This window comes from Aptenodytes patagonicus, chromosome 7 (genome assembly GCF_965638725.1).
Source record: "Aptenodytes patagonicus chromosome 7, bAptPat1.pri.cur, whole genome shotgun sequence".
NCBI classification, from domain to species: domain Eukaryota; kingdom Metazoa; phylum Chordata; class Aves; order Sphenisciformes; family Spheniscidae; genus Aptenodytes; species Aptenodytes patagonicus.
In genome coordinates, this window is record NC_134955.1 from 62,190,285 (window position 1) to 62,217,127 (window position 26,843).

Below are 26,843 nucleotides of genomic sequence, written 5' to 3' on the forward strand. Positions count from 1 at the left end.
GATAAATGACTAGTCCTTTTCATGAGATAGATGCTGTTGACCCCTTTTGTAAGACCCTTTTTCTGAATTATTAGGAATTCTGTGGATTCCTATCCAGTGAAAAAGGCAATTACCTTATGCTAGCACTACTCCCGCTTCCTGTCACTTGAGCACAAGGTAAATTTCAGATATCCTGATAATACTCTTAATTACGGTCTTGTAAATTGTTCATGCTGAAGCCCATTGAGAGGTCTATGAGAGACATGACTTGGAATGTATTGGTGGAAAGTACTCATTTAAATACATAAAACATCTGGGAAATACATGTTTCATGTGAACTGGTTTCTGAAGAGCTCTGTTTACTGAAATTAATTGCAAATGTAGTGTCATAAAGCCATCTATTTGCAACTGTGTTAATCTTCACTGATTTATCACTTCCAAAAATTCAATTTCAGTATGATCGTAAACCAGGAACTGAGCCCCCAGTTTACACTTACAGGCATATTGTATGCTGTGCATTGTGTTAAGCCTTTTTTTTTTTTTTTTGTCTTAGTAAAACAATCATCTCAAATTGCTTTCTGTTTCTTATGAGCAGCAACAGTGATGGGAGCCCAGGTGACATTTTCCTTGTTCCTCCTGGGCAAAGAGAAAGACCTGGGGTGGGGCAAACATGTTCTGCAGATTAACACCCAGCTGTGTTGGCAGATGGTGTTGGCAGGACTCAGGCTTCTACAGCTAGGAAGCTGTCTTTGGGGAACAAGGACTGCCAGAGATGGGTTCCACGTAGCAGAGAGGCATCATCATCTTTGTCAATGGGCTTGCAAAATGATTGAGGGAGACCTTAGTTAGGTCCATCAGTGGGTGGAAGCATACACCAAATAGAGCAACAGGAGAGGTTCTCTCCCACCCAAGGAAGTAGGACAACTAAGGGCCTCCCTCAAGTGCCTGTATACTAACGCAGGCAGCTTGGGAATCCAACAGGACAAACTGGATGTCTGTGCAGTTGAAGAGTTGTGATGATATGGGAACTAGAGACATGACGAGAGAGTTCATGTGAAGGAAGTATTCCAATGCATAGACACAGGCTTTTTCACAAAGACAACGAAGATGAGGGCTGGGTTTGCGCTCTATGTAAAGGGATGCACAGAGTGCTATGGATTAAGGTTTACAGGCTTTTTGAGAGCTTTCTAGTCAGGATCACAGTGAGGGCTGCAATGGCAATGTCATGATCGGTGCCTACGCTAGGCCACCTCATCAAGGACAGGAGGTGGGTGAAGCCCCCTTCAACTAGGGAGAAGCTGTCTCTTGATTGCAGGTCCTGGTTCTCATGGGGGACTCTACAACCCCAACATCTGAGAGGGCAATGTGGAGGAGGGACAAGCAATCCAGGAGATTTTATGGACATCAAGGACAATTTTTTTGACAAAGGTGCTAGACAGGCTGAATACAGGAGGTTCTCTCCTGGATCTGCTACTCACAAACAAGAGGAAGCTGGTCAGGGAATGACAGTCAAGGGCAGCCTTGGCTGCAGTGTCTGAGATAGCAGCGTTTAGGATCCTCAAGGAAAAGGTGCAGCTGTTATTACTGGGGAAGCAGGGACTGCCATGATGGGGATTTTTCTGAGACAGCAGGCGAGTCCCAAATAAACAAGCATTGATTTATGCTGCAGCTACAAAGTAATCCATCTGTTACTAACTAAAAATTAAGCATTAATCAAACATTAGTCAAGCCTTATTAGATATATGATACTATGAGTCTGATACTGTTGTTGGCTACAATCGCTGCTATCTTTAGTTCTTGGTCTTCTTGCAACTAAGGAAAGCCAATGGGTATTACAAAATATTTCCTACTTTCAATCAAGCAGTTCTGTGGTATATCTCGATGCAAGGATGTGTTTCACAATCAGGCCTTCATATTACAGCCTACATTGGAGGGAGTGCATAAAATTTATTTCTGTTGGAATAGTAGGTCATAGAAATTGGAAGCAGAAGAAATTGCTTGGACCATCCTATAATACATATTTTTACCTTGAAATTGAGTTAAATTTTGTATAAAAGTTGCAGCACAGGGTACAAATTAAGTTCATATGACTTGGAGCCAAAAATCCCCACCACTTTCATACAGGAAGCATGTTCTTCCTTTGGCTTACTAAGTAACTCAGGCACTTACACTACATGTTTTGCCTCAAGGTACTTGCCCGGCAGCTCGTTCTCAGCTCATGCAGACGGTCCTTCTCAGCAGTTACTGTCCTCAGTAACTGGCTCATTGGTTTTTCGCCAGTTACTTTGCTAGTTTTGCTTTATAGTTGGCTTGTAATAACAAATCTCATGACAACAGACCTCAAGACTTACCAGATTTCCTTGAAACCAACTTCAGCCTCCTTATACTTGATCTCACACCTGATCCTCAAAAGAAACTACCATATACCTTCCAAACCTGACTCTTGGAAGTAAAACCAGTATCTGAGCTAGACACCAATACAGGGCTTACTACAGATAATTTTGTTTTATGCCAGAGCTTAATCTGCTCCCCTTCCCACAATTAACCTCTTGGAATTCCAGAGCCTGTAAGGTACACATCTCTAACTTGTTCTGTAAAATACCTATAACATCACCTTTTTCATCACACCTCCCCACTTCCTTTACCTGCAAAATTGCCCTCTAACCCAGATGTATCAACTATTTTTACCTAGACAATAAACCCTAAATTTGTATTTAGTTTTAAAGCTTAATGCTTCTATTTTGAAGCATTGGAGTTGAAGAAGGCCTTGTATGTCTGAAAGCTTAGGAAGACTGTTAGAGGAAGATGGAGGAAAATTTGAGAAACGCCTAGTCCATCGTTGGTAACAAACAGGTGAAATATAAACTGGAGCTCAGTTAAGTCTACAATCTAGAAAAAGATGGAGACGAGTCTTCTGCGCCCTAAACTGGTAATTCACCACTCTCTCTGTTACGATATTTATTACAAATAACAGCTCTTTTCTCACCAGTTCGGCTTTGTACGTACTAAGGACTGGAGGAACTGCTGGTATTGTAAGACCAGAAGGCATGACTCTTTTCCACAGCCATATAAATTTGAGCATTACTCCATCTATTTTGATGACACTAGCAATTCTACTACGGCATTACCATCACCAGGGCTATGGGCAGTAATACTGCTGCTGTTTCTCATGGAGCACTGAAGTGAGGTAGATGTGTATACCTCGTCAGTGTTTCCTAAACCTGTTTCCTCTATGTTCTTCTCTGCATCAGCAAAGACTCTAAAGTATCCCTACTGCATGGAAAAAGTCCATTTCAGGATCGTGGTATTCAGCTCCTGGCGATAACCAGCTTTTTGCAGATACGGCCAACGCGATGATCATCAGGATAAAACAGACACATTCAGAGCTTCTGAGGTTGAAGTAGTAAGCTTCCCCCTCCTCTTTATTCTCATTTCTTTTTCAGAGGTCCCAGCTACATGGATAGAGATAACATTGTCATATGCACAACTGGGCATCCGTGTTGACCATTAACTTGTTTTTCCCTGAGCACTTTTGGCAAGACCATTGAGAAACAGAAGTTGTCTTTTGCAACTGCATGTTGCATCTGGTTGTACCAAGAATCATTTTGTGGTCACAGGTTTCCAGGAAATCATACCAGTCCTTGAGGGTGAATGTCCTCAAAGGGACAGAACAGCTCAAATAAAGGAGTTTGTCGGCTAATACTACCATACAGTCTACATGAGAGGACTGCATATGGATGCTCAGTTTAACTAAGAGATCAGTCTGGACAGGTTGTGGTTTTGCAGGCTGCTGACTGTTACTTAGTCCACATCTTTGCCCAAGGAGACCCTTCCAGCACAACCCTTGTTTTGTGTATTACAGCTGTTAGCAGGCAGTGTTGTACCAGACTGTCCCCATTTGGCCCAGGGCTCGATGCACAGCCTGGAGGTGGAAGCTCTTTCCTCTCTTGCAAGAAAACTTGGATGAAAACCAAGGGTCCAGATTAGGAAGCTGAAATTCTACGAATGAGTCACCTCAGACTCAAAAGTAAGCAGAGGAATTTCCCACCTTCTTCCCCAAAAGCTTTCTGGAGAAAAGAGGGGACGACACAGCTCTCCTCGCCGGGGGTGACCCCGAGCCCTGTTTACCCCCTTCTCCTCTCCGGGCCTAAAACGCGCCGCTGCTCTTTGCTTCCTCTTCAAGCATGAAGAACCTTGACGTTTCCCCCCGGTGGCTGGCGCTGCCCCACGGCCGCAGCGGCGCAAAGTACAAGGGGTGGTGCCGCACGCTGGCGGCGGTGCCAGGTCTCGCCCCGGCCCAGCCCGGCCCGACCCCTCTCCCTCACCTCCCCCCGCGGCGAGGGGCCCCGCCGCCCCGCGGCTGCGCCTCACGGCCGCCCGCGGCCCTCGAGCTCCAGCCGCCGCCTCCTCGCGGCCCGCTCCGGAGGGCGGGCACGGCGGCTCTCCCCGCCTCTGGGGGCAGCGCCGCGGCCCGGGCAGGCCCCACCCCGCTGCCTGCCCGGCCGGCGGGGCGGGAAGGGGCGGCCCCGCAGCCGCCCTATAACTCCCCTTTCGCCGGCGGGGCGGGAGGTAGCGGTTCCTCAGGAGCGGGATGGAAGCGGCAGCGCAGCACCCTGCGGGGGCGCGCTCTCTGGGCAGAGCCCTGGCCGGCACTCGTTTCCAGGCGCGTCCCAGCTGCCCCCCGGCCTCCGCCGGCGGCTCGAAGGCCGAGGCGCGGGTGCTGGTTATCAACACGGGCGGCACCATCGGCATGGTGCAGGACGTCAAGGGTGAGGGGGCCCCGGGCGGAGGCGGGAGCGGGGCGGCGGAGGCGGGCTCCCCCTCAGGGTACGCTGCGAGACCGGCCTGGCGTGAGGTGCTGGCAGGGCGCTGGGCTGGGGGATGCGCTGCTTGGCGAGTGGAGGCTGAGGCTTCCTTAACTAACAGCCTTGCTTTGTGACCGCTCTCCCTGGCACGGTTTATGGTTCAGCATCCCCGGGTTTCTGCTAACTGGTATGAGCAATGCCAGAAGGGTGTGTGCCTTCCTCTAATCCTCTCTTCCTACCAGCTGGTTATTGCAGTAGCTTAGCTGATAGGCATCCTTCTGACAGGTGAGCCTTACAGCTAGTTAGAGCAGGTTTTGGCAGAGGACAATGTGTTTCCTGAAGTATGAGTTCTTTCTCCCTTCCTTCATGCACTGAAAATGAAACCAGCTTAATTGTACCGGTCATGCAGTCTTTTTTGGCCCCAAAAGAGCCACCGTCCCAGGCTACATGGAGAGCATGTGCCTCACATTCCCACTGGGAAGAGCATGGGCTGTTGGAGGTGGTGGCCACATCAAGGATTTTCGAGCGGTGACCTGACAGATGCAGCTGATGCAAGTGTGGCAGCGTACATCCTGCCAGGTGTCATAATGAGCGAGATCAGATGCAGCGTCTGTGCTCCCCTGCCTCTGGGCAGGCTTCTCCTGCTCTCCTACCAGCTCTTGACTTCCTTCAAGAAATCATTGAAGAGTTCTGCTTTACCTTACGACGGGAGACTTGTGTTGATGAAAAGGCTAGACATGCCAAACTCCCTCCCACCAGCTGAGAAATGTTTAAATCCAAAATTGAACTCTGAGATGTCTCAGTATACTGCCTACATTTTACCTGGAGGTTTCTTGGGTACCTACAGGTATGTGCTGTGCATTTTCAGGTGCCCCTAAATGTCAACAGGTAAGTGCCTAAACTCACCTAACACCCCCCCAGACCCCTAATCCAGAAGCTGGTTGGAGTGGCACCTAAGCATCACTAGACCCTCACTCAGTAGGCACAGATCCCAAGGGATGCCAGAAGCATCAGCCAACTAACGTGTCTGGGGGGGAAAAGAACAGATTTCAGCCAGGTCTGACTTCCTGCAGGGCTGTGCGTTTACCAGAACTGGTATAAAGGGTAAGGGGGGGCACAGCTGAGAGAGGAAAGCAGTCCAATCTTGATGAACATCTATTCAGTTTCCTTCCTCTTTCACTTGGGAGGCAGTGGAGCATCCCAGTGCTTCCAGAGCCTAGTCTGTCTAGGTTTAGAAGTGTGGGTACTTGTGTTCCCTACTACAGAGTTTTGAGGCCGTGCCTGAAATACCATCTCAGCTACTCATTTGTAGGATTAAAACACTTGGGGCTTCACCTCAGAGCTTCCTGGACTAGATTTTTTTTTTTTTTTCCCTACTACCTATCCCTCCTTCTCGGAAGGTGGTGGCTGGCTGATCCTTCTTATGGTAGGGAAGATGCTTTAAGGGGTTGTTCTGCTTTGTTTTTTATGGCTGTCATCTTTGTGTTTAATCTATCAAAGTTGTAAAAAAAAAAAAAAAAAAAAAAATCTGTATTTCATATGATGTGGTGACTTTCCTCTCTCTGTCTGCATTGTTTATACTAAATTTCCTGCTTCTATTGTCTCAGCTTCCCAACCACCTTTTTTTTAAGCAAATAAATTAAAATCATGTCTCGTTCTTTTATAAGTGAACTCTATAACCTCTTCTCATCTTGTGTGCCTCTTTTATTTTCCTTTTGCTTCAAGTGTCAATCATTAAAGCATGTGCAAACAGTCTAACAGTTATGATCCAATGATGCTGACTTGCTACATCCTGGTGAGAGTTTCAACCTGCTTTTCATACACAGACCTAGCAGCAGAGCAGCCAGAGTACCTCTTTCAGAATATTTGGCAGTCTTTAGTGTTCAGACAGAAGGTGGTGAAAGGGCATGGGAAAGGCAGCATACTTCAAAGGGAGAAAACAATAGATGCTCATTTCTTTTAGTAATTGATGGATGGAAAGTGCCTGTTTACAACCATACCTAGAACTACAAGTGTTTTATTTCAAGCAAGGTGAACAGAAGTAGCTTCCTTGAGCTGCACAAAACCTTTCATAGCAGCAACTGCTCAAATTGAAGGGATCAAGCTAGTTTTCTAATTTCAGTCTAGGCTTACAAGCTTTTCTACGGCCTTTCCAGTTGCTGGGCGAAGATAGTTTCATTTTAAAAATCAGACAGTTTTGATAGGCCTAATGTGTTCTGCAAGGAGTATGTTCCTGTGCAGAACTGCCCCCATGTACAAGACTGATACAGTCACGTTCCTTGGGCTCGTTGTGTGTGTATGGAGCGATTATTTATCATCACGATGTCTGATTGTAAACCTCCTGCAGCAGTTCTGCAGTTGACCTGTGCACGTGTGGCAACCCCAGCATGTCTTGGACCTGTTGGACTTTCTGCACACCTACAGGTTACCTGTGCAGGAGTCATTTTCAGAGGATGGATAGTCTGTTTCTGTTTGTGTGAGTTGGGTGGCAACCAGACTTAGTTGCAGACTCTCCCATTATTCATGTTTTTGCTGTCAAATAAGCCATTTCAGTGCATTTTTAAAATTTCTTCCTTCTACTTCCTCCTACTTACTTCCTCCTACAACAGCCTCTTTTGGCTTATCAGTAGCTCATTTCAGAAAGAAAATCTTACTGCACTCCTTAGTGAGGTCCCTGTGATAGTAATCTTTGCATCAAGTTTGTGCTCATGTTCCTCCTGGCTGGTGCCTTCAGGAAGATCTTTTCCTCAGGCTTGTGGGCTGGATCTCTTTCCTAGCTTTTACCTGAAATATTAAGAAAAAAACCACCCAACAAATACGAGTAGAACTAAGCTAAATCCCCTTAGAAAGATTACTTATCTTGGAATAGAGTCTGCCTGGGTAGCTTAGTTTATCTGTCTTTTCTAGACATACTAGACTGCCAAAGGACTGGCTGCTGCAGTCCAAACCTTTTTTTGTTTGAAACCTATGCACCTCACTTCTGAAAGCTCCAAGTACTACAGCTGCAGAAATGAGTATTTTGGAGAACACTTTCTGCTTCTCCGCCTTTGCAAAATGTAGTCGTTACTTTTGGGATCCGGCACCGCAGATGTATGTGCTATTTATATTGATATTCCTATAGGTAAAAAGTGGTTTAGCGAAGTCCTTTGTATTCCTCAGCATGGAGAGTTTGTTGGGATCGGGGGTGATGACTTCAGCATGCTGACGTACAGTATGCTCCTGCTCCCCAACGCCTGTGGTTTCTTGGGTGCAGAGCCCCACTGACACAGCTGCATCAGACTTTTTCAGCTCCCTGTTCTCTGCTGCAGCACAGGTTATAGGATATCTTGATTAGCTAGTAGCTATAATTGTGTTATCTGTAGCACCGGAGTGAAAAGCAGAGTCCTCGACTGTAGATGAGACAGAACCATGCTTGTTCTCCTTGGCCAGTTACTCGTTTTGCTGTTCTGCCTTTGCCCATCTGCTTTGTGATGCTGGGGTTGGCCAGCTAAAGAGGGAAAGGACAGAAGTTGATGAGAGCTATTTGGACAAGTTGCACAGCCTGCCTCTTCTTAGGGACATGGTTTAGTGGGCATGGTGGTGTTGGGTTGACGGTTGGACTCGATGATCTTAGAGGTCTTTTCCAACCTCAATGATTCTATTCTATTCTATTCTGTTCTATTCTCTGCAGGGGTGAAGTTGCTTCAAATACTGGGTTAACAAGCTTGGCTCACAAAAGATGTTTTCCATGCATAATAAAGTAGAAGTGTTCTTAAAACAGTTGCACTTGAGTTCCCCCATGTTTGCTTCTTGAAGCTGTAAAGCAGAAAACACTGCTAAACATGGATGCATTTAGGGGACTGCATAGGTTGCAAGTGGGTCATCTTGGATACATCTGCAGAATGTCTTAAAAAAAAAAAAAAAGGGTTAAGTTCAGTGTGAGCAATTACAGAAAAATCCTGACAGATTTGTGATTAAGAGAAGAGATGAGGAACTGCCATTTATAGAGAAGGTATTTAAGAATATTAACGTACATCAGCTCTCCAGCTCCTAGGGCAAATACAAAAAGTAAACAGACTAATCCACTGTCAATATTCAGAGCAAGATGAGCATAGGACAAACAGAATAATAATCAGAAAACACTTGAAACTGGGCTGCATTTCAGAGCCAAAATGACTCTATGCCCAAGCGCAGCAGAAGTGGCCATTTGTGACTAAGCTAGGAACAACCTTAATAGGAAAAGCAGGGATTATAGCTGAATGAATGAAACATCCAAAGCTTGAAAGTGTGTTAAGTATATTTTGTAAAACAAAGTATGCCGGCAGGCATCCAAACAAATCCACTCAAATGCTGTTGCCGTCCTGTGAGAAAGTTGGCTATGAAGGGGCCCGCTACTTCATTTAAGGCAAGCCAGGAGGGAGATTAGGGAGTTCTTAAGGATTTTTCCATCAGTTTAGAAAGTAAACAGAAAAAGATAGAAATACTATTGAAAATAGTGTCTGTATTTTGGAGTATTCTAAATAAACATTGCTGTTTGAAGGTGAAACAAAAAAAAATACAGATGCTAACTTGGATGAGAATCATGTTTAAGCAAACAGAAGAACTAGGAAGTAGGAAAGAATTACCTCGCCTTAAATTAGGAATAACTAGAACTAGCAGAAGTAGAATAATGAGGTTTGAGAGTTTGTTCACCATCTGAACAGGTGGTATAAAACACATTCACTGAGATTAAACTGAACTGGACAGTAACGGCAGTAGAATCTTGAAGTCCAGAAGAAAGTACCTCTGATGGAAGTTCCTTGAATGAAGAAAGTCTCAAAAAGTCAGACTTAAGAAAAACAGGGTGGCTTCTGACTCTGGACACCAGGACTGTCGCTGTCCTTCCTGAAGCAGGGTATTGGGAGGTGAGTTGCAAGTTAGATTTCACAAATGAACTGAGATTCACAAATGATGCTGAGGATTGTAACATCAAAAATTTAGGTGCCTTTCTGTCTAACAGAGAATGGTATGTGGATTCCCTTTGAAATGTCTGGTTGCAACCAGGACACCTGTAGATCCAGCACACACTAAATGTACTTAGGCTAGTTTAATCCCCAACCGTTTTAGGGCCCCTGTCACAGAAAGAAAGACAACATCACGGGCAGGGAGAGGGTGAACAGAGCTTAAGGTGCATCCACGCTTTTGACTTTTTCTATTCAGCAGCTTATGCACCTTATCTACCTCTTGTCAACTGAGATGTTCAGTCCTAAACCTGCTGGTGGAAAGTACCTATTCAAGAGAGTGATTAGAGCACTTAGCATTTAAGACTCTTCTTGGAAGCTGAGGTTTCTCTATCTTTGTGTGTATATATATATGTTTGTCTATATCCGTCAGTGCTAAATACCTACTGTGGGGTTTGTTTTAGCTTTCTCTTTTATTTTTTTTTTTCTCTATGGAAATGCTATTGCCATTGGCAGTAAGACATAACATGCCGCTTTCCAGCATAGACATACTAGTACCTTGGTGTAGCCTACTGCTGTAGGCTAAGAAGGTGGGGTAAAAATATCGCAACTTTATAGTACAAAATAATGCTCAGTGTTTTGTAAGTCATCTGCCACTAGATAGAGAATAGCTATGGCAAGTGTAAAAGAGAATGGTAGCTTTTTGCTACAGTTGCAAGAATTGGCTTCCTGCCCCTACTGCTGATCCGTATTTGCACACAAGCAACAAATTAAAAATAGGTAAAACACAAATATTTGATATGGAGGAAATTTGTAACATTATTTCTCTTAAATAAAGGATTTCTTTGTTTCAAGTCAAGAAAAGAATAACTGCATGGAGATTTATTGGTTATATTCTGTTTTCACGTTCTTAAACTGGCAATAGACTGTTTAAATTTAATGTGGAAGGATGGGCAAACAGCTGTGTAACTTGACTTCTTCCCTCCTTACTGTGCCACTCGCTTCCTTCCATCCCTGCTCCTTTATTTACTTCCTTTATTCTTTATTTTTAAGGACTTGCTCCTGAGGCCAATAAATTAGTAACCAGCTTGAAAACAATGCCGATGCTGCATGATGAGGCATATGCCCAGGAAACAAAACTGAACAACTTCCATGAATTTCCAGATAACACATTGGTACTCCCGTAAGTACATTTTCCTTGGGGAGAGGAAGGGTTAGGAAATATCTTGTTAATTTTCAAATAATTACATCTCCAAACATTTAACATGAAGAATCCGTTATGAGATTAGCAAAAATGCTTATATTGGCTTAAAAGGAGAAAGCCTACCATGTCTGTTTTGATATATTTGCAATGAAGTGTCTTACAACTGCTTGAGAAATAACTTTTAAATTAGGCAACAAGTAACCATTCTGGGCAGCTTAGTCCTGCATTTTTTTCTTGTTTTGGATATTAATTTGCTCCTGTGCAAACATACAAATATTCAATAGAAACTAAGAAAACTGTATATACAGCTTTGTGTGAATTATCTTCAGCGTATGTCTGAAAAAGTAGCATCTAATTAATGCATCCGTGAATAGGCTCGTGCTTTGATTCTGCAGGCTGCCTGTTTTTAAAAAACCCTAAAAGCTGATTGTCTTTCCCAAATTTATGCAACATTATGATAATAAGCGATGGGCTTTAATTAATCTGCAATGCTTCTTAACTGTTGGGCAATGATTAATAAGCTTATAGGTTTTATTTAGAGGGCAGTATGCTAATTTGAGATATTCCCCAGCTGTGATGAATGACTGTACCCCTGTAAACACGTTAACTTTGCACAAAGGATGATTTTACACAGTCATTCAAAAATAAATGGGACTATAGCTGTTTTGCTATAAGAGTAAAAATGGATATTCTTTAATCTTTAAGGAGAAAATCAGGACATACAAAGAAAATGTAAGGTTTATTAATTTCTTTCTATTTTGTATTGAGATCTCTGTGTAAAGCTTTTTAAAGTAACCACTTAAAAGGCAGATGGCAGGAAAAGGAGTAAAGGGAAAAGAAATGGACTCCCGGTGGAGTAGTATTGATGTGAACATACAGTTTATGTTAAATACGATGGTTATACTAAGAAAAATGGAGCTCTGTTATGATATTGTGCTTGTAACTGAATAATTTTTAAACACTTTCAGAGATTTGAAAGATAACAAAACTACACTAATATACCCATTTGAGTCCTAAGTATACTTCTCCTGGCACACCTTTTCCATGAAGAACAGAAAAGCCTAAAACAATCATTCACATCAAAAACTGTGGTTTAAAAACCAATCTTGTCTTGTTTTTCTGGCACTGCTGAGTGCCGTTTCTGGAGGTTAGTCATGGCAATTTGCCGTTTTCTCTTTTGTACTAGCCGAGTGATATTTTAACTAGGCAGTTGGGAAATACTGTGAGTTTCTGAGGGGAAAAAATAGGAGTATTTTGTGAACTTTGTTTATCTGTGTGATAACCTCGATGTAAGATGAACGATATGATCTCTTCTTAGAGAGGCATCAAAAGTTGTAGACTAGGCTGGTCTCTGGTGTCAGTATGTCGTGTTTTATTTAAACAGCACATCCTTAGGGGAGCTAGCTTTTCACACATTTTCAACTGACTTCCAAAGTTACTCTTAGCATGTGTAAATGTGATATCCAACAAGGCAATTTTTCATATGAAATCTAACTTCTTAGGTACAGTATGTCAGTTGGTTATGAATGAAAACTAGACATTGTTTAAATGCTCTCTCTGCTGTATGCAACTGTCTCACAGGCCTCATAAGGGGAGTGGGTCTGCAGATTTTATTAGCTGATGAATTGACAACTGACTCGTTTTTGCATATTTTATACTGCTATAAATATACACAAGAATAGCAAGTGGGAATGAAACACTATTGCAAATGCTGAGGGAAGGTAATAAACTTTTCTGTGCTCTAAGCGCTTTATTTCGGGAACTTTTACGCATCCATGCAGTATCCTAGTCTTTTCTATAGCCTTTGACTGTCTTCCAGTGTAAATGTTGAAGTATCTATCACAGTTACAGCTGGCAGGGAACTTTCCATCATCCTCAGGCAGTGGAAAAGCATTGAGAACACTCTGAAGATGATCCTGTTAAACATGCTCCTGGATGGCTCTGCCTGGAAGAGCAAGTAGGAAGGGCAGAGCTGGCCCGCTAGCAGTTCTTCTTTGTTAGCTGCTTGTTGGCCACTGCGTTGCTATATAGGAACATATTCCAACTAATGTAAGAATGGGAGAAAATGGTGGATATTCTATCCTCTGCCAAGCTTCAGAAAGGTAGCAGAAAATAATGGTAGTAGGGTTCTTTTTTTACCCCAAATCTTAACTAGCCAAGTGGAATTTATATGCAGTTGACTTTACTCTGAGGGGTTAGAAAGTTGGTGTGGAGAAATGGGCATATTTTGTGGGGTAAAACACATGCTCTGTATGCAGTCCATTTGGCTGGCAAATCAAAGGTCTTTGAAGAGTCAGATTTCTTGAGATAGGCAGGTAGAGAAAGGGACACCCGTGGTCCTGGGAAGCAGGGAGAGCAGACAGTATGCTTAGAGCTAGGACAATCCCACTGTGATTCCATAGCCATCATCGCCTTTGGTAAGTCCCCTCCAAATTTGGGATTGTGTCCTTTTATAAGATGTTTGAGTGTCTAGACACTTCTTAATCTTTGGTCTCCATCTGCCAGGCTACACACTGCATGGTGTTTGAAAGTGTTACATTCCTTAGCCCCACAGGTACTTTATCCTATTGCTTGACTGTTTGTTTTTGGTTTGGTTTAGGTTTTTTTCCCTTGCATAGTTGCTTTGTCTTGTTTTTATGGTACTTAGAGCAGTCTTTTCCTGGCTGTCAAGGTTGCACTTGTTCAGTGGCCAATAATTTATTGCCAGTGAGTTGTTTCTAGTTCTGAGGCCTCTGTTTTCAACCTATGCCAGTATTTTAAGATCTTTGCTATTATCACATGCTTAAAATCCACATCATAACAAGAGACAGCTGGTGCCATATAGCAAATTTGTGACAAACTTGTATAGGTGACAACAGGTGACTACAGAGCCCTGGGAGCAGCGGTAAGGGACTCGGGAGCGCAGGTAGTTTTGTCATCAATCCTGCCAGTCAAAGGGAAGGGGTTTGAAAGGGCCAGTCAAATCTGGCGAGTCAACAAATGGTTACGGGACTGGTGCCACAACCAGGGGTTCGGCTACTTAGACCATGGGGCTCACTTTGAGAAACCTGGTCTACTGGGGGCTGACGGGGTCCATCTGTCAGAGAAGGGGAAGAGCATCTTCGGTCATAGGCTTGCCAAGCTGGAGAAGAGGGCTTTAAACTAGAGCTGCCAGGGGAGGGGAACCTCAATCCATCCCACTCCTACCAGTTTGATGCCAGGGCCAGCAATAGATGCCCAGAGCCTGAAGAAGGATCACAGGTCAGCAGGAGAGTGCCTGAAGAGCAGCACAAAGGAACTCCAGCCAGTAAGACAGCTTCATCGGGGGCCCAACTTAAATGCCTCTGTGCAAATGCATGTAGCATGGGGAATAAACAAGAGGAGTTAGAGATGTGCGCATGCCTGCAGGGCTACGACCTTATTGGCATCATGGAGACCTGGTGGGATGGCTGGATTGGAGTGTTGGGATGGAGGGATACAGGCTCTTTAGGGAGGACAGGCAGGGGAGACGGGGAGGGGGTGTCGCCCTCTATGTCAATGACCAGCTGGAGTGCATGGAGCTCTGCCTGGGGATGGATGAGGAGCCGACCGAGAGCTTGTGGGTCAGAATCAAAGGGAAGGCAGGGACAGGTGACATTACGGTGGGGGTCTGCTACAGGCCACCCGACCAGGAAGATCGAGCGGATGAGGCCCTCTATAGACAGACAGGAGCAGCCTCATACTCACAAGCCCTGGTCCTCATGGGGGACTTCAACCACCCCAACATCTGTTGGAGGAACAACACGGCAGGGCATAAGCAATCCGAGAGGTTCCTGGAATGCGTTGATTGTAACTTCCTTCTCCAGTTGGTAGAGGAGCCAACGAGGAGAGGTGCTCTGCTGGACCTTGTTCTCACCAACAAGGAGGGGCTGGTGGGGAATGTGAAGCTCAAGGGCAGCCTGGGCTGCAGCGACCACGAAATGGTGGAGTTCCAGATCCTTAGGGCACCGAGGAGGGCGCACAGCAAGCTCACTACCCTGGGCTTCAGGAGAGCAGACTTTGGCCTCTTCAGGGATCTGCTTGGTAGAGTGCCATGGGACAAAGCCCTGGAGGGAAGAGGGGCCCAAGAAAGCTGGGTAATATTCAAGGATCACCTCCTTCAAGCTCAGGAGCGATGCATCCCAACAAAGAGGAAGTCAGGCAAAAACGCCAGGAGGCCTGCATGGATGAACAAGGAGCTCCTGGACAAACTCAAACACAAAAAGGAAGCCTACAGAGGGTGGAAGCAAGGACAGGTAGCCTGGGAGGAATACAGAGAAATTGTCCGAGCAGCCAGGGATCAGGTTAGGAAAGCTAAAGCCCTGACAGAATTAAATCTGGCCAGGGACGTCAAAGGCAACAAGAAAAGATTCTATAGGTACGTCGGGGATGAAAGGAAGATGAGGGAAAATGTGGGCCCTCTCTGGAACGAAACGGGAAACCTGGTTACCCGGGATATGGACAAGGCGGAGGTACTCAATGACTTTTTTGCCTCAGTCTTCACTGGAAAGTGCTCGAGCCGCACCGCCCAAGCCGCAGAAGGCAAAGGCAGGGACTGGGAGAATGAAGAGCCACCCACTGTGGGAGCATATCAGGTTTGAGACCATCTAAGGCACCTGAAGGTGCACAAGTCCATGGGACCCGATGAGATCCATCCGCGGGTCCTGAAGGAACTGGCGGATGAAGTTGCTAAGCCACTATCCATCGTATTTGAGAAGTCGTGGCAGTCCGGTGAAGTTCCCACTGACTGGAAAAGGGGAAACATAACCCCCATTTTTAAAAAGGGAAAAAAGGAAGACCCGGGGAACTACAGGCCAGTCAGTCTCAGCTCTGTGCCTGGGAAGATCATGGAACAGATCCTCCTGGAAGCTATGCTAAGGCGCATGGAGGACAGGGAGGTGATTCGAGACAGTCAGCATGGTTTCACCAAGGGCAAGTCCCTCCTGACCAACCTAGTGGCCTTCTATGATGGAGTGACTACAACAGTGGGCACGGGAAGGGCTACAGATGTCGTCTATCTGGACCTCTGTAAGGCCTTTGACACGGTCCCCCACAACAGCCTTCTCTCTAAACCAGAGAGGTATGGATTTGATGGGTGGACTGTCCGGTGGGTGAAGAATTGCTTAGATGGTCACATCCAGAGGGTAGTGGTCAACAGCTCAATGTCCAGATGGAGATTGGTGACGAGTGGTGTCCCGCAGGGGTCCATATTGGGACCGGTACTGTTTAATATCTTCATCAGTGACATAGACAGTGGGGTCGAGTGCACCCTCAGCAAGTTTGCAGATGACACCAAGCCGAGTGGTGCGGTCGACACGCCAGAGGGACGGGATGCCATCCAGAGGGACCTGGACAAGCTCAAGAAGTGGGCCTGTGTGAATCTCATGAGGTTTAACAAGGCCAAGTGCAAGGTCCTGCCCCTGGGTCGGGGCAACCCCCGGTATCAATACAGGCTGGGGGATGAAGGGATTGAGAGCAGCCCTGCCGAGAAGGACTTGGGGGTACTGGTGGATGAAAAGCTGGACAGGAGCCAGCAATGTGCGCTCGCAGCCCAGAAGGCCAATCGTATCCTGGGCTGCATCCAAAGCAGCGTGGCCAGCAGGTGGAGGGAGGTGATTCTGCCCCTCTACTCTGCTCTGGGGAGACCCCACCTGGAGTCCTGCGTCCAGCTCTGGAGCCCTCAGCATAAGAAAGACACGGACCTGTTGGAGCGGGTCCAGAAGAGGGCCACAAAAATGATCAGGGGGATGGAACACCTCTCCTATGAAGAAAGGCTGAGAGAGTTGGGGTTGTTCAGCCTAGAGAAGAGAAGGCTTTGGGGAGACCTTCTTGCAGGTCTTGTATCAGTACTTAAAGGGGGCTTATAAAAAAGATGGCGGCAAACTTTTTAGCAGGGCCTGTTGTGACAGGACAAGGGGGAATGGCTTTAAACTAAAGGGGTGTAGATTTAGACTAGATATAAGGAAGAAATTTTTGACGCTGAGGGTGGTGAGACACTGGCACAGGTTGCCCAGAGGGGTGGTGGATGCGCCATCCCTGGAAACATTCCAGGTCAGGTTGGACGGGGCTCTGAGCAACCTGATGTAGTTGAAGATGTCCCTGCCCACGGCAGGGGGGTTGGACTAGATGACCTTTAGAGGTCCCTTCCAACCCAAACTATTCTATGATTCTAATAGGCTAGGACTGCGGTTTTACAAAGTTAGTCTATTACTAGCAAAGGCAACAGTTTATTTGAAGATCTTAACTAACCAAGAGAGTTTTTTCTGAAATCTGAGGTCAGAGAAACTGAGTGGATCTTCTAAAGGCCACAAAAATGAATCCCAGTCTTAAGACTCTTAAGAGAAGATACCCTTTGTGTCAGGAAAGAGTGTCTATTTATAGGGTATCTATTTATATTTATCACAAGATCAAAAAGTTGTTGCAGCTCTTCTGTTGACCCCCTACAAACCTTGGGAGCTTTATAGATTCCTCTCAATAGCTTATGAAGCATTTTTAAATCTTAAGGCTTCATATCGACTTTTGTTAGAAGTCAATTCCAAACTGAAACAAAGTAAGTCTGGGTTTTTCTTTTCTGTCTTTAGTTTTGCCAGCCCCTCTCAACCTCCCAAATTATATTTATTATTAAATTAAATTTAGGGATTTGTGCTTTAAACCACATCAAGCCATGAACTTCTAAACTTGGAACTTAATGTTCCAAATTTAAGACCATTTTTTTTGCCATAGACTTGGGGGATGGGGAGGAAAAGGGTGAAAATACTGATTTAGAGAAAAAATCAGAAGTGATGAGCTGATATTAGCTCTAAGAATTTTTTTTTTTCCAATTCTCTTTCTTTGTAGTGTGTCTAAGCAAAAGAAAAGAATTATTTACACAATCCTGGAGCTCTCACCGCTGCTTGATTCTTCCAACATGACGCCAGCGGACTGGGCCAAAATTGCAAAGAAACTTGAGGTACTATGGTGTAGGATAAGAATTCATTTGTTGCTTAAACAAATGAGTGGTATATCTAGTATACTTGGCAAGATAAAACAATTCAGTAGTGCTATATGTATATATATGTTTATTTAAAATGCAAATGTTACGTACCTTGCTTAGTTACTTACAAAGTAACAAGTACTGTGCTTGCAAGGCTTGCCGAATTTTTTTTTTCTTTTGAAAATGTTGCAAACTCATTAAAGTTATATGGTTCTTCCAATGATAAGCCATGTCATAATTCTGTACAAGAAAATAAATAGGAAAATTGCAGCTATGACTGAATAAGGTATGTAATATGTAGGTTGATATGGTCTAAAACTTTGACTTAAATTCACTGTCCAAAAATGTTGAATAAAATCCTTAGGTGTAGGTGACTTAGCTGCAGGTTGCTTAGTTACACATCATTTGAGTGTTCAAATAGCTTAATAGTTGGTCATTGACGTAGAAAATAATTTCATGTCTTTATGCCTTTCTTACTTGGCGCACAGACGGGCTTGACTAGCTTTGGCTTTGCAGCCAGTAGAAAAAATGCTATCATGGTTAGGTTTCCCATACTGGGAAATGTTTAAAGCCCTAGATATTTCTGCATATATAGATAAATTCACTACATATTTCTCTAGATTAAAAAATCAGTATTTCTCTGCTCCTGTCCCCGTGTCTGAACTTAGCTGTGTGCTTTTAAGAAAGCAGAAATGCGAAACATTTCAAATACTTCACACCAGGAATTCATACATAGCTGTTAGAAATAAATAACCGTGGGCCTAATAAGATACTGCTCTTCCACTCCTGCTCGCTCTGCGATAGTGGGCTTTGTAGTGTAAATTTCCTTCTTCGACCAAGCTGTAGCAATGCATGCGAACAGTGTAATAATGCAGGGAATGATGCTGAAGATTCAGGTAACAGTCTTTCACCTTTAGGTCCTCTAATCCTGAAACCACCAAACTAGGGATGATGCTCCTCCTATGGAATGCATCTTGCTAGGGCAGAGAAAAGAGGGAGACGGTTTATAGGTGGAGAGCCTCTAGGATGGAGCAGGGGTGCAGCTGGGAAAAGCCCAGGGCCAAGAGTAGAAGGCGGCAATCCCATGCTGAACAGGAGAGAATTTACCTTTCTGCCTTAATGGCATATTAGTTTTACTACAAAAAAAAGTGTTTCTTTTTTGTACACAGAATGCAGCTTGTCTGTATATACAAGTATCCAGTACATGTAATCTAAGTGAAAAGCGCTGAGAAGGGGAAAAAAAACTTCTTCAACTGTCTGGCTTATGTATAGACACTGCCACTTTGTGTTCATCTTGGACGCGTACTTGGCACAGCTGTAATGTGCTGATGACTTTCCAGACTGAAACATTCTAAGATGTTTCTGTGGGGTATCTCCTTAGTTGCCAGCCTGATCTCTTATGTTATGAAGCTTAAACCAAGCTATGTTCTTTCGCATCTAATAAGGTTCATAAGGCTGAAAATATTAGTGAGCGTACTGACTGAGTTAGAGAGGACAAGTGGCTATTTCTGTGATCTCAGCTTTTCTTGAAACTTACTTACCTTGTTACTGCATTGGTGAATAACTACAGCATGCTTTTTGCGTCATGCTGTAGTTTGGCCTGCAGAAAGATCTTGCAACACTGGCTGTTGTTCTGCTGGCTAACTTGTTAGAGATAAGCAGAAATCCCCTGACATTTCCAGTAGGTAGCAACATGTAGGCATGAGTATCAGTGAAGAAATAGCAAAAGGACAAGTAGAAATCTGCAGGTGAGTTTGGAGGTGACCTTATTGTCAGAAGATGCCAAGCGTGTGTGCCTACTGTAACTTAAGAAGTGTAATTAAAAAGAAATCTCATTTAATTCTATGGCAAACTCCCCTTTTTTCCCCATGCTGGCACTTCATATATCTGCTTAGACTTCTATGTAGTCCTTTCCATGTTACCAAATTGCATCAGAGACATCAGTGTCTCTCACTACAGTGTTTACTATGTGCATCACTCTTAAAATAGAGGAACCAATTCATTTTTCCTCCAAAAGCCAGCAGATGACTTTATTTCAACAGGATGAGCTGTGCAATTCATGGCTTTGCATTAAAAAAACTCCTGTGTGGAACTGTTTGTAGTTATAAAGTTATAAATTCCTTTTTGCATCTGTACATGCCTGATAGTCTAAGGGACTTCTCAAAAACCAGCAAGCATATGTACATTAACGAACAACACGAAGCCTCTTCACTGCGTTCTGCTGCAGGAGTCACATACTGCTACAGAAAGGACGACTTTTCAACAGAAGAGGGCAATCTTACACTGGCAATTTGCCTGTCTGCCACTCGGATTAGATGGACTGTTTTTTCTATATGTTATGATAGCCTTGGTTTGCCTAATCTGTTCCTGTAAATGGTGTAATCCCTAAAGTAAAAGCGGCAACAAGAAATCAGACTATAAGACTAATTTGCATATGTTAACATTCCTGTTTAAAGCCATTGCTAAGCTTTTCTTAATTAGCAGTCTTCTGGTTTAAAAATGCTGCATTAATATGTATACATAGAAGAATCTCTTTGACTGTTCCATAATTAGAATTACTGGCTCTAGTGCTTGGTGTCCTATTAACCCTTAATTGTATTTAAACTGAAAACAGGATAACTTTAGGAAGAATTATGCGTGTAGTACCCTTTAAAGTATTATGCTGTGGCTCGCATCAGTGAAAGTCATGCAATATGTACCTCACTTGCTGATGCCAGTGCATTGCTCTAACAATATGAAAACTGTCTCTCCATCTCCAGGAGCACTATGAAAAGTATGATGGTTTTGTGATCCTTCACGGCACTGATACCATGGCCTATACAGCTTCAGCCTTATCCTTCATGTGTGAGAACCTGGGTAAAACTGTTGTTCTGACAGGATCTCAGGTAATGGATTTAATTTGAAGTTGAAGTCAGAAGCCTCATTTTTTATTTTTATATGCAAAACTAGGTAGTATCCTGATTATCAGTGTATAGTTTAGTAGTGCAGGGCGGGCCTCTGGCCAGGGTGAATGGTCACAGTGCTGATTGAAATTAGTGAGAACTGGCGGGCTCACCAGCTGAGGATCTGCCCCAAAATTTTATCATTAATGACTTTACAACTCTGTACCAAATCAGACCAGTAGTTCATTACGGCTGGTGCCAGATGCTTCAGAGAAAGATATAAGAGCCTGTCATTGGCCATTGTGTATTAATCGGTTTATAAGAGAAGCATCTTTCCAGCCTCAGGTGGCTGCTGGTTGTTAGCTGTCTTTTTTTCTTTTAAAGCCCTGAAGCTTATTACTTTTTACTTCATCAGTTGTTATCCTGTCTTATGTTACTCATTGTTGCATTCTTTATCATTTTTTTAATAATCTCTAAGTGTTAGATGCATTTTTGATCATTTCTGTTCCACAAAGCATCTAACATGGTCTGTTTCTTTTCCTCTAAAGGCTACATTTATTAATTTTCATTCTCTTAGCTGGAGATCAGCCCTTTGCATATAGTCTGAGGGGGAGGGGTTGTCTTACTAGAATAGCTTGCTTGAGCGTAAAATACAGCTCTAATGACAAAGGAGAGATGAAACATGGCACTGTAAAATTCCCCTCTCCCATCTCATAACTTCCCTTTCACATGTGGTCTATTTGAAGTCAAAATACAAAAGTCTAGGAAGGAGTAGGCTCCCACTTACTGTCTTGACATGGGGCAGTCTAGTTGTGGTACCTCATATTCAAGGTTTTACTTTCTTTTTGGCTTTATTGCTTGGAGATCTGCCTGACATATGATCTAGCAATGGAGCATGTGATTTTTTTTTCGTTGCTGAAAGGAGCTCTGACTCTCTGTTAATAAAGAGGCAATCTGAAAAGGCATGGAAGTCATCACTCAGTTTTTAATCTTGTCTTTTTCTGTCAGTAATAACCTGCTGGCTCAGTTTTTCTATACTATGAGGAAAGATGGTGCAAGAGAGCTGTTGTGAAGCCCATAGTGGCAGTTCTGTATGATCTGGGGCTTTTGCTTTTCCTCTGTACAATCACTTCTCCCATGCTCAGTCACTTTAACTATGCCTGCTTTCTATTTTTTATATTTTTCCTGAATCAGTCTTTTAATCTGCTTAATCACACTAGAATAATCTCTATATTAGCTTTTAAGCACTTAAATTATAAAAGTCTGTTAAGCACAGAGGGAAACCCTGCCATCTGTTGCAGTCTAAAATAGTTTGGATGAAGAAGGAAACTTTATTTGTCATAAATCATTGTTTACATAAATTATTCATGTATTTGTATTGCATAAGTTGGACTCTTTTTCTGCTAGGCTTTACATAAGGGACAGGGTGTAATTTCAGTCTCTGCTCTTCAGGTGCCCATATACGAGTTGCAGAATGATGGCCGAGCCAACCTTCTGGGGGCACTGCTTTTTGCCGGGCAGTTCGTGATTCCTGAGGTCTGTTTGCCTGTGAAGACTGTCTCAGAAGCTGCTTTTTTCCCTCTAGCCAGGTCACATACTTACATACTCAAAATATCCGGCAGGCAGTAAGAAATTGCACTTAAACAGGAAGATAAATGGATTCCGCTGAGGTAACAGGCACTTGCATGGCAAAGCACATGCCGTTTTCTCAGGAGCCATATCCCGTTTTGCCCATATACATTCTATAAAGACTATCAAGTCTGAAATGTAGCTTGCAGCAGACTTGAAATCAGAAGTTCCCTTGCAAATATGTGGGATCTAAAACACTTGTAAGTAATTTTTTTTAACTGAAATTTACTTTGAAGTTCTGAAGTTGCTCTAGAACTGGTAGAAGTGTCTTCTAGCTCTAGTTCCTGAAGACTGAAGTGTTGAGGATGATATACCTAATGGACATGGAAGTACCTCCACGGTCTCAGCACCCTGCCTTTAAAGATGTCGGTGCTGCACAGCCCAAAAATCAGAGAGAACTGGTCAGGTTACACCTCATTTCACTTCTGCCATGCTCCCAAAGCCAGTTTTTGTAAAACAACAGCGATAGCTGACTGGCCAAGATCTTCATAACTAATAATGATGTTGAGGTATCTCTTTTTCTTCAAATTCCAATTGACAAACTTTAAGGGACTTGAGAAGGAACCTAATTATTTATGTGTGGTAACTCTTTTGAAAGTTATCCTCATTTTCCCTAGGCCTTTTGTTAAGGTTTTGGACTCTGAATCTAGATATAACTGATGAACTTCTTAAGAAGTCCACACTATTTCTTTCCTCTATCTCTGAAGTGGACTCAGGCAAATTTGCTGTCTCCTAGACTATGCCTCATGAGAGGATTACAAAACTAGTTAGCTCTTAACTTGTTTTGTTCTTAAATTCTTAAACCAATGTGACAGATGTGCCAACTCTTTTGGAAAGGGTAAGAGTTGTAAACATCTACTAGCCTCTGAGTTGCTTTAAAGATTTAGAAAACACTTTATAAAGGACAGACTACAGTATTTATCTACTGAATCTTTTAATTACTGGCTTATTCATAGACCTGTTTCTTTACTTGTCTTGCAGGTGTGCCTGTATTTTTATAATAAACTGTACAGGGGAAATAGGGTGACTAAGGTGGATGCTGGGAGTTTCAATGCCTTTTCCTCACCTAACCTGCCTCCACTTGCAAATGCTGAGGTTGATATTACAAGTAAGCAACATCATCTCTTAAGCCTTGTAATTTATGCTACATGCAATAGAACTCTAGCTGAAAAGAATCTGTGGCTATGTAGTTGAAATGCTGTTTTTAAACTCAAATATCTTTGAAAGCCCTGTAGCTTGACTCCACTTTATCTGCTCTGAAACTGTTTAAATATTAGTAAGACTGAGAATTTGTGACTCAACTGCAGTTATCTATTGAATATAGATGTGACTTTGACTAAAGATTCAGACTAACTAGAGGGAACGTTGCCCCTGTGTCATGAAAATGCTTGCTCTGAAGATAAAAATGAAGGAGGGAGGACTGAAAGAACAAAGAGTTTAATCTTGTTAATGATCATGCTGGGCTCTGAAATCGGGCAAAAGAGTCATTGCAGAGTACTTGCAGCTCCAACAGATTCTGTGTTTGATGCGTGTCATTGTGTAAGATATTTTACTGGATATTTAGGACCTGTCTGAACTGCAAGCACATTGAAAACAGCAGACCTAGAATATGATCTGTGTGAAGTTTTTCTTCCCCAAACTTACTCAGACTCCCTATAATTTCTGTGTGTCTGTTTTTTAAGGAGAGGAAAAACTGCATGAAGATTTCATTACCCATTTGCAAAGTCATTAACATGCTGATGTCTGTTCTTGGATAAATGGCACCCTTTCTTTGGAGAGGGGAGAAGAGAGACACATTTGGAGTCTAGCCAAATGAGGAGTTGCCAAAAAAAGAATAAAGGACAATTTAAAAAAATATAACAAGTTATGCGAGCTGCTTTTGGATAGGTTAGGTATATTAAAAAGGAATAGGACTTGGTGACAATCTTCATTATTTCCAAAAATAGGAAATAGGAGGGGGTTCTTGAATTCCTTTGCTAGGTGCTGTTAGTGGCAGGAGGAGCTCTAGCCCTGTGCCATGCAGCGTGCCATTCTGAATGGTTTCTACTACTAGAGAGAGAGACATTCTGCAATTTGGAAGAATAAACTTATCCCTTCCACCTAATGAGTGGGAGTTACTTAACAAAGTTTCAGGATCAAAGTGCTGTGTTTGTAGCAGCCAGATACAAACTGAGGAAGCCTGTGAAATACTGTAGTGGTCTGTAAGACATCTCTCAGGTAGAGAGTCTGCCACTGTTGTATTACTGTGCCGTGTCAAATACGGTGTATCTGAAATCAACAGAAATGCTGTCAGTTGATTGTTGCAGTAAATTGGGGAGAATCTTCTTTCTTGGGTTTTTATGAACTGCATGAAATAGGGAATAAATAAATTCCGTTTACTGACTGATCAATAATGAAATCAAGCTGCAAATTGCATGCTATTTCTCTCTTGGATTTGAATGAACTGTTTTGTGATTCCTTGTCTATAGTAGAAAAATGAGAAAGTTATTAAGTACTTCCCTTGGCCCATATTGGGTCCCATTATCTTTTCAGTAGAATGCCCCATTGAGATCAGTGGGGATTTCTGTTTTAAAAACTGATGGTGTGATAGGCTCTATTTTTATTTGTTTCAGTTGATTACCCAGTTAGGGTAGCATCATTTATCCAAGATGACGGTGTCAGTATTGAAGGATTGTTTCATTTTGAAAAAACATAGTTTATAGTATGGGCAATCTACTAGTGCTGCTTTATTTTGTCCAAAGTAATTGTTTGAAACATTGCTGTCTCCCTGGAGTTTGCTTGTACAATCCTCGTATGAAGCTTTCGTGGAGACAAGAAACCACCTGGGGCTTTTAAAAACAAATCAAACAAATCTAGCATCTTTTAACTTTTTTTTTTCAAATGACTTTGTATAACATGTCTTAATCCCCCTGTAGACAGGGCTGACTGTAGACAGGGCTGACTCTTGCTGCTTCAGCATTATGGAGAGCAGCCTGAGGATACCAGGAGTAGTAGGCCGTGTGCAGAAACTCTTCCTGGGGCTTCCCGGTTATAACGATGCTGGGAATGAGAACTGCAGAGAAGCAGAGGGGGAGAGATGACGGGATGGAGGGAGTGGGGAGTGTAATGTAAAGCTTGTGATCATTGGTTGGTACACAGGAATGAAGAGAGGAGATGCTGTTTGAGGTGAGGCATACCATATAAAAACAACGATCTACTTCAGAGCCAGAGAGGAGAGGGAGAAGCTTAGTCCCTTTCCCTTCGCTTCCCTAGCTACAGTACTCCTCTTCATTTTTTTTATATCCATTTTTCACCCTGTTCCCCCTTCAGATGAGGCTCCCAGTGGATTTCTGATCCCATCAACTGGCTGTGTTCTTGGCCAGATCCTTAACTGTGTTAGCAACACTTAAGAGTCCCATTGTCCAGTTTTAGATGAGCAAGTGTGTCAGCTTCCTCAAGACTTTCAATTTAGCACAAGAAATTCATGTAAGAAGTGAAAAATTCTAGCAAACTCCTCAGGTGAGTGAGAAACCCAATGCCGATAGGAAATACTTTTGCAGCAGAATCAGAAATCTCAGTATGAAATGGATAATGTAGGAATAACCAAAAATATTTCTAAGATCTTAAAGTTATCAAATAAAAGACCTTGCCTTATTTTTCTCATATTTTGAAAACAGGAGAGACGAGGACTATTTAACTTGAAATGCGTAAAGAGTCTCAGTATATTTCATAACTGATTACTCTCCTCTGTTCTCTATTGTCCTAATGAAGCAAATACAAAACTTGCTTTGTTACCATGGCTGGACTTTCTTCATCACACATGCATGTAATTTCTGGGAGTGGTGCACATGTACAGGACCATATGATGAGGAATGTAATTTGTGTAGGGGCTGAACAGAGCCCGTGTGACTGTGCATGCAGATGTAGCACAGCAGCAGCAGAAGGTTAGAAGGCCCTTTTGGGCTCGTCTACCCAGCAGTCTCATTAGAGAGAAGCTATTCGTCACTGGCCAAGTCTGTGTCTTGGTTGGCAGTTCTGGTTATTTATAGTAAAAAGCCCAAGTCATTTATGTATTAAGGCAAACGCCAGCTCTCTTCACTGAAGTGCTTTTGGTCCACCCCGCTCCCTTGTAAGTAGGCATGTTGATTCTTGCAACGACACCATTCAATTTAAATATTCATTTCAAAAGGTGTGTGTCGATTGTTTTGTAACAAACTGCCAAAAAACGGGGTCTATGTTTGTTTGCCTCCTTCAGGAATTTGCACCTATAGGTTGGCCTGCGCTCCCCACCCCTTGGCTGCCGCCGTGAATTGTAATGAATGCCGGGGCAGCTTATATAATGGTAGGGCTCTCCCGTAGCCCTGCATAGAAGGATGAGAAGAAAGTGTTGCTGTTTGTCTGGGGCTCTGCAATCACAAAAAGCTGTATTTCTTGTTTGATTTCATAACTTGGAGTTCAGTCACCACTCCTAAGGGA

At 43.2% G+C, this 26,843-nt stretch overlaps 1 protein-coding gene across 1 annotated transcript in view; it reads left to right on the top strand.

Annotated features, from left to right (window-relative positions):
• The first annotated feature begins 4,540 nt into the window (after window positions 1-4,540).
• ASPG (asparaginase) overlaps window positions 4,541-26,843 on the top strand; it is a 51,273-nt gene continuing 28,970 nt past the window's right edge. Inside the window, exons 1-6 of the mRNA XM_076345553.1 lie at window positions 4,541-4,748; window positions 10,757-10,886; window positions 17,742-17,853; window positions 20,637-20,762; window positions 22,212-22,295; window positions 23,370-23,496. Coding sequence (XP_076201668.1) covers window positions 4,571-4,748; window positions 10,757-10,886; window positions 17,742-17,853; window positions 20,637-20,762; window positions 22,212-22,295; window positions 23,370-23,496 — 757 coding nt within the window. The 5' untranslated portion in view covers window positions 4,541-4,570. The remainder of the gene's footprint in view (window positions 4,749-10,756; window positions 10,887-17,741; window positions 17,854-20,636; window positions 20,763-22,211; window positions 22,296-23,369; window positions 23,497-26,843) is intronic.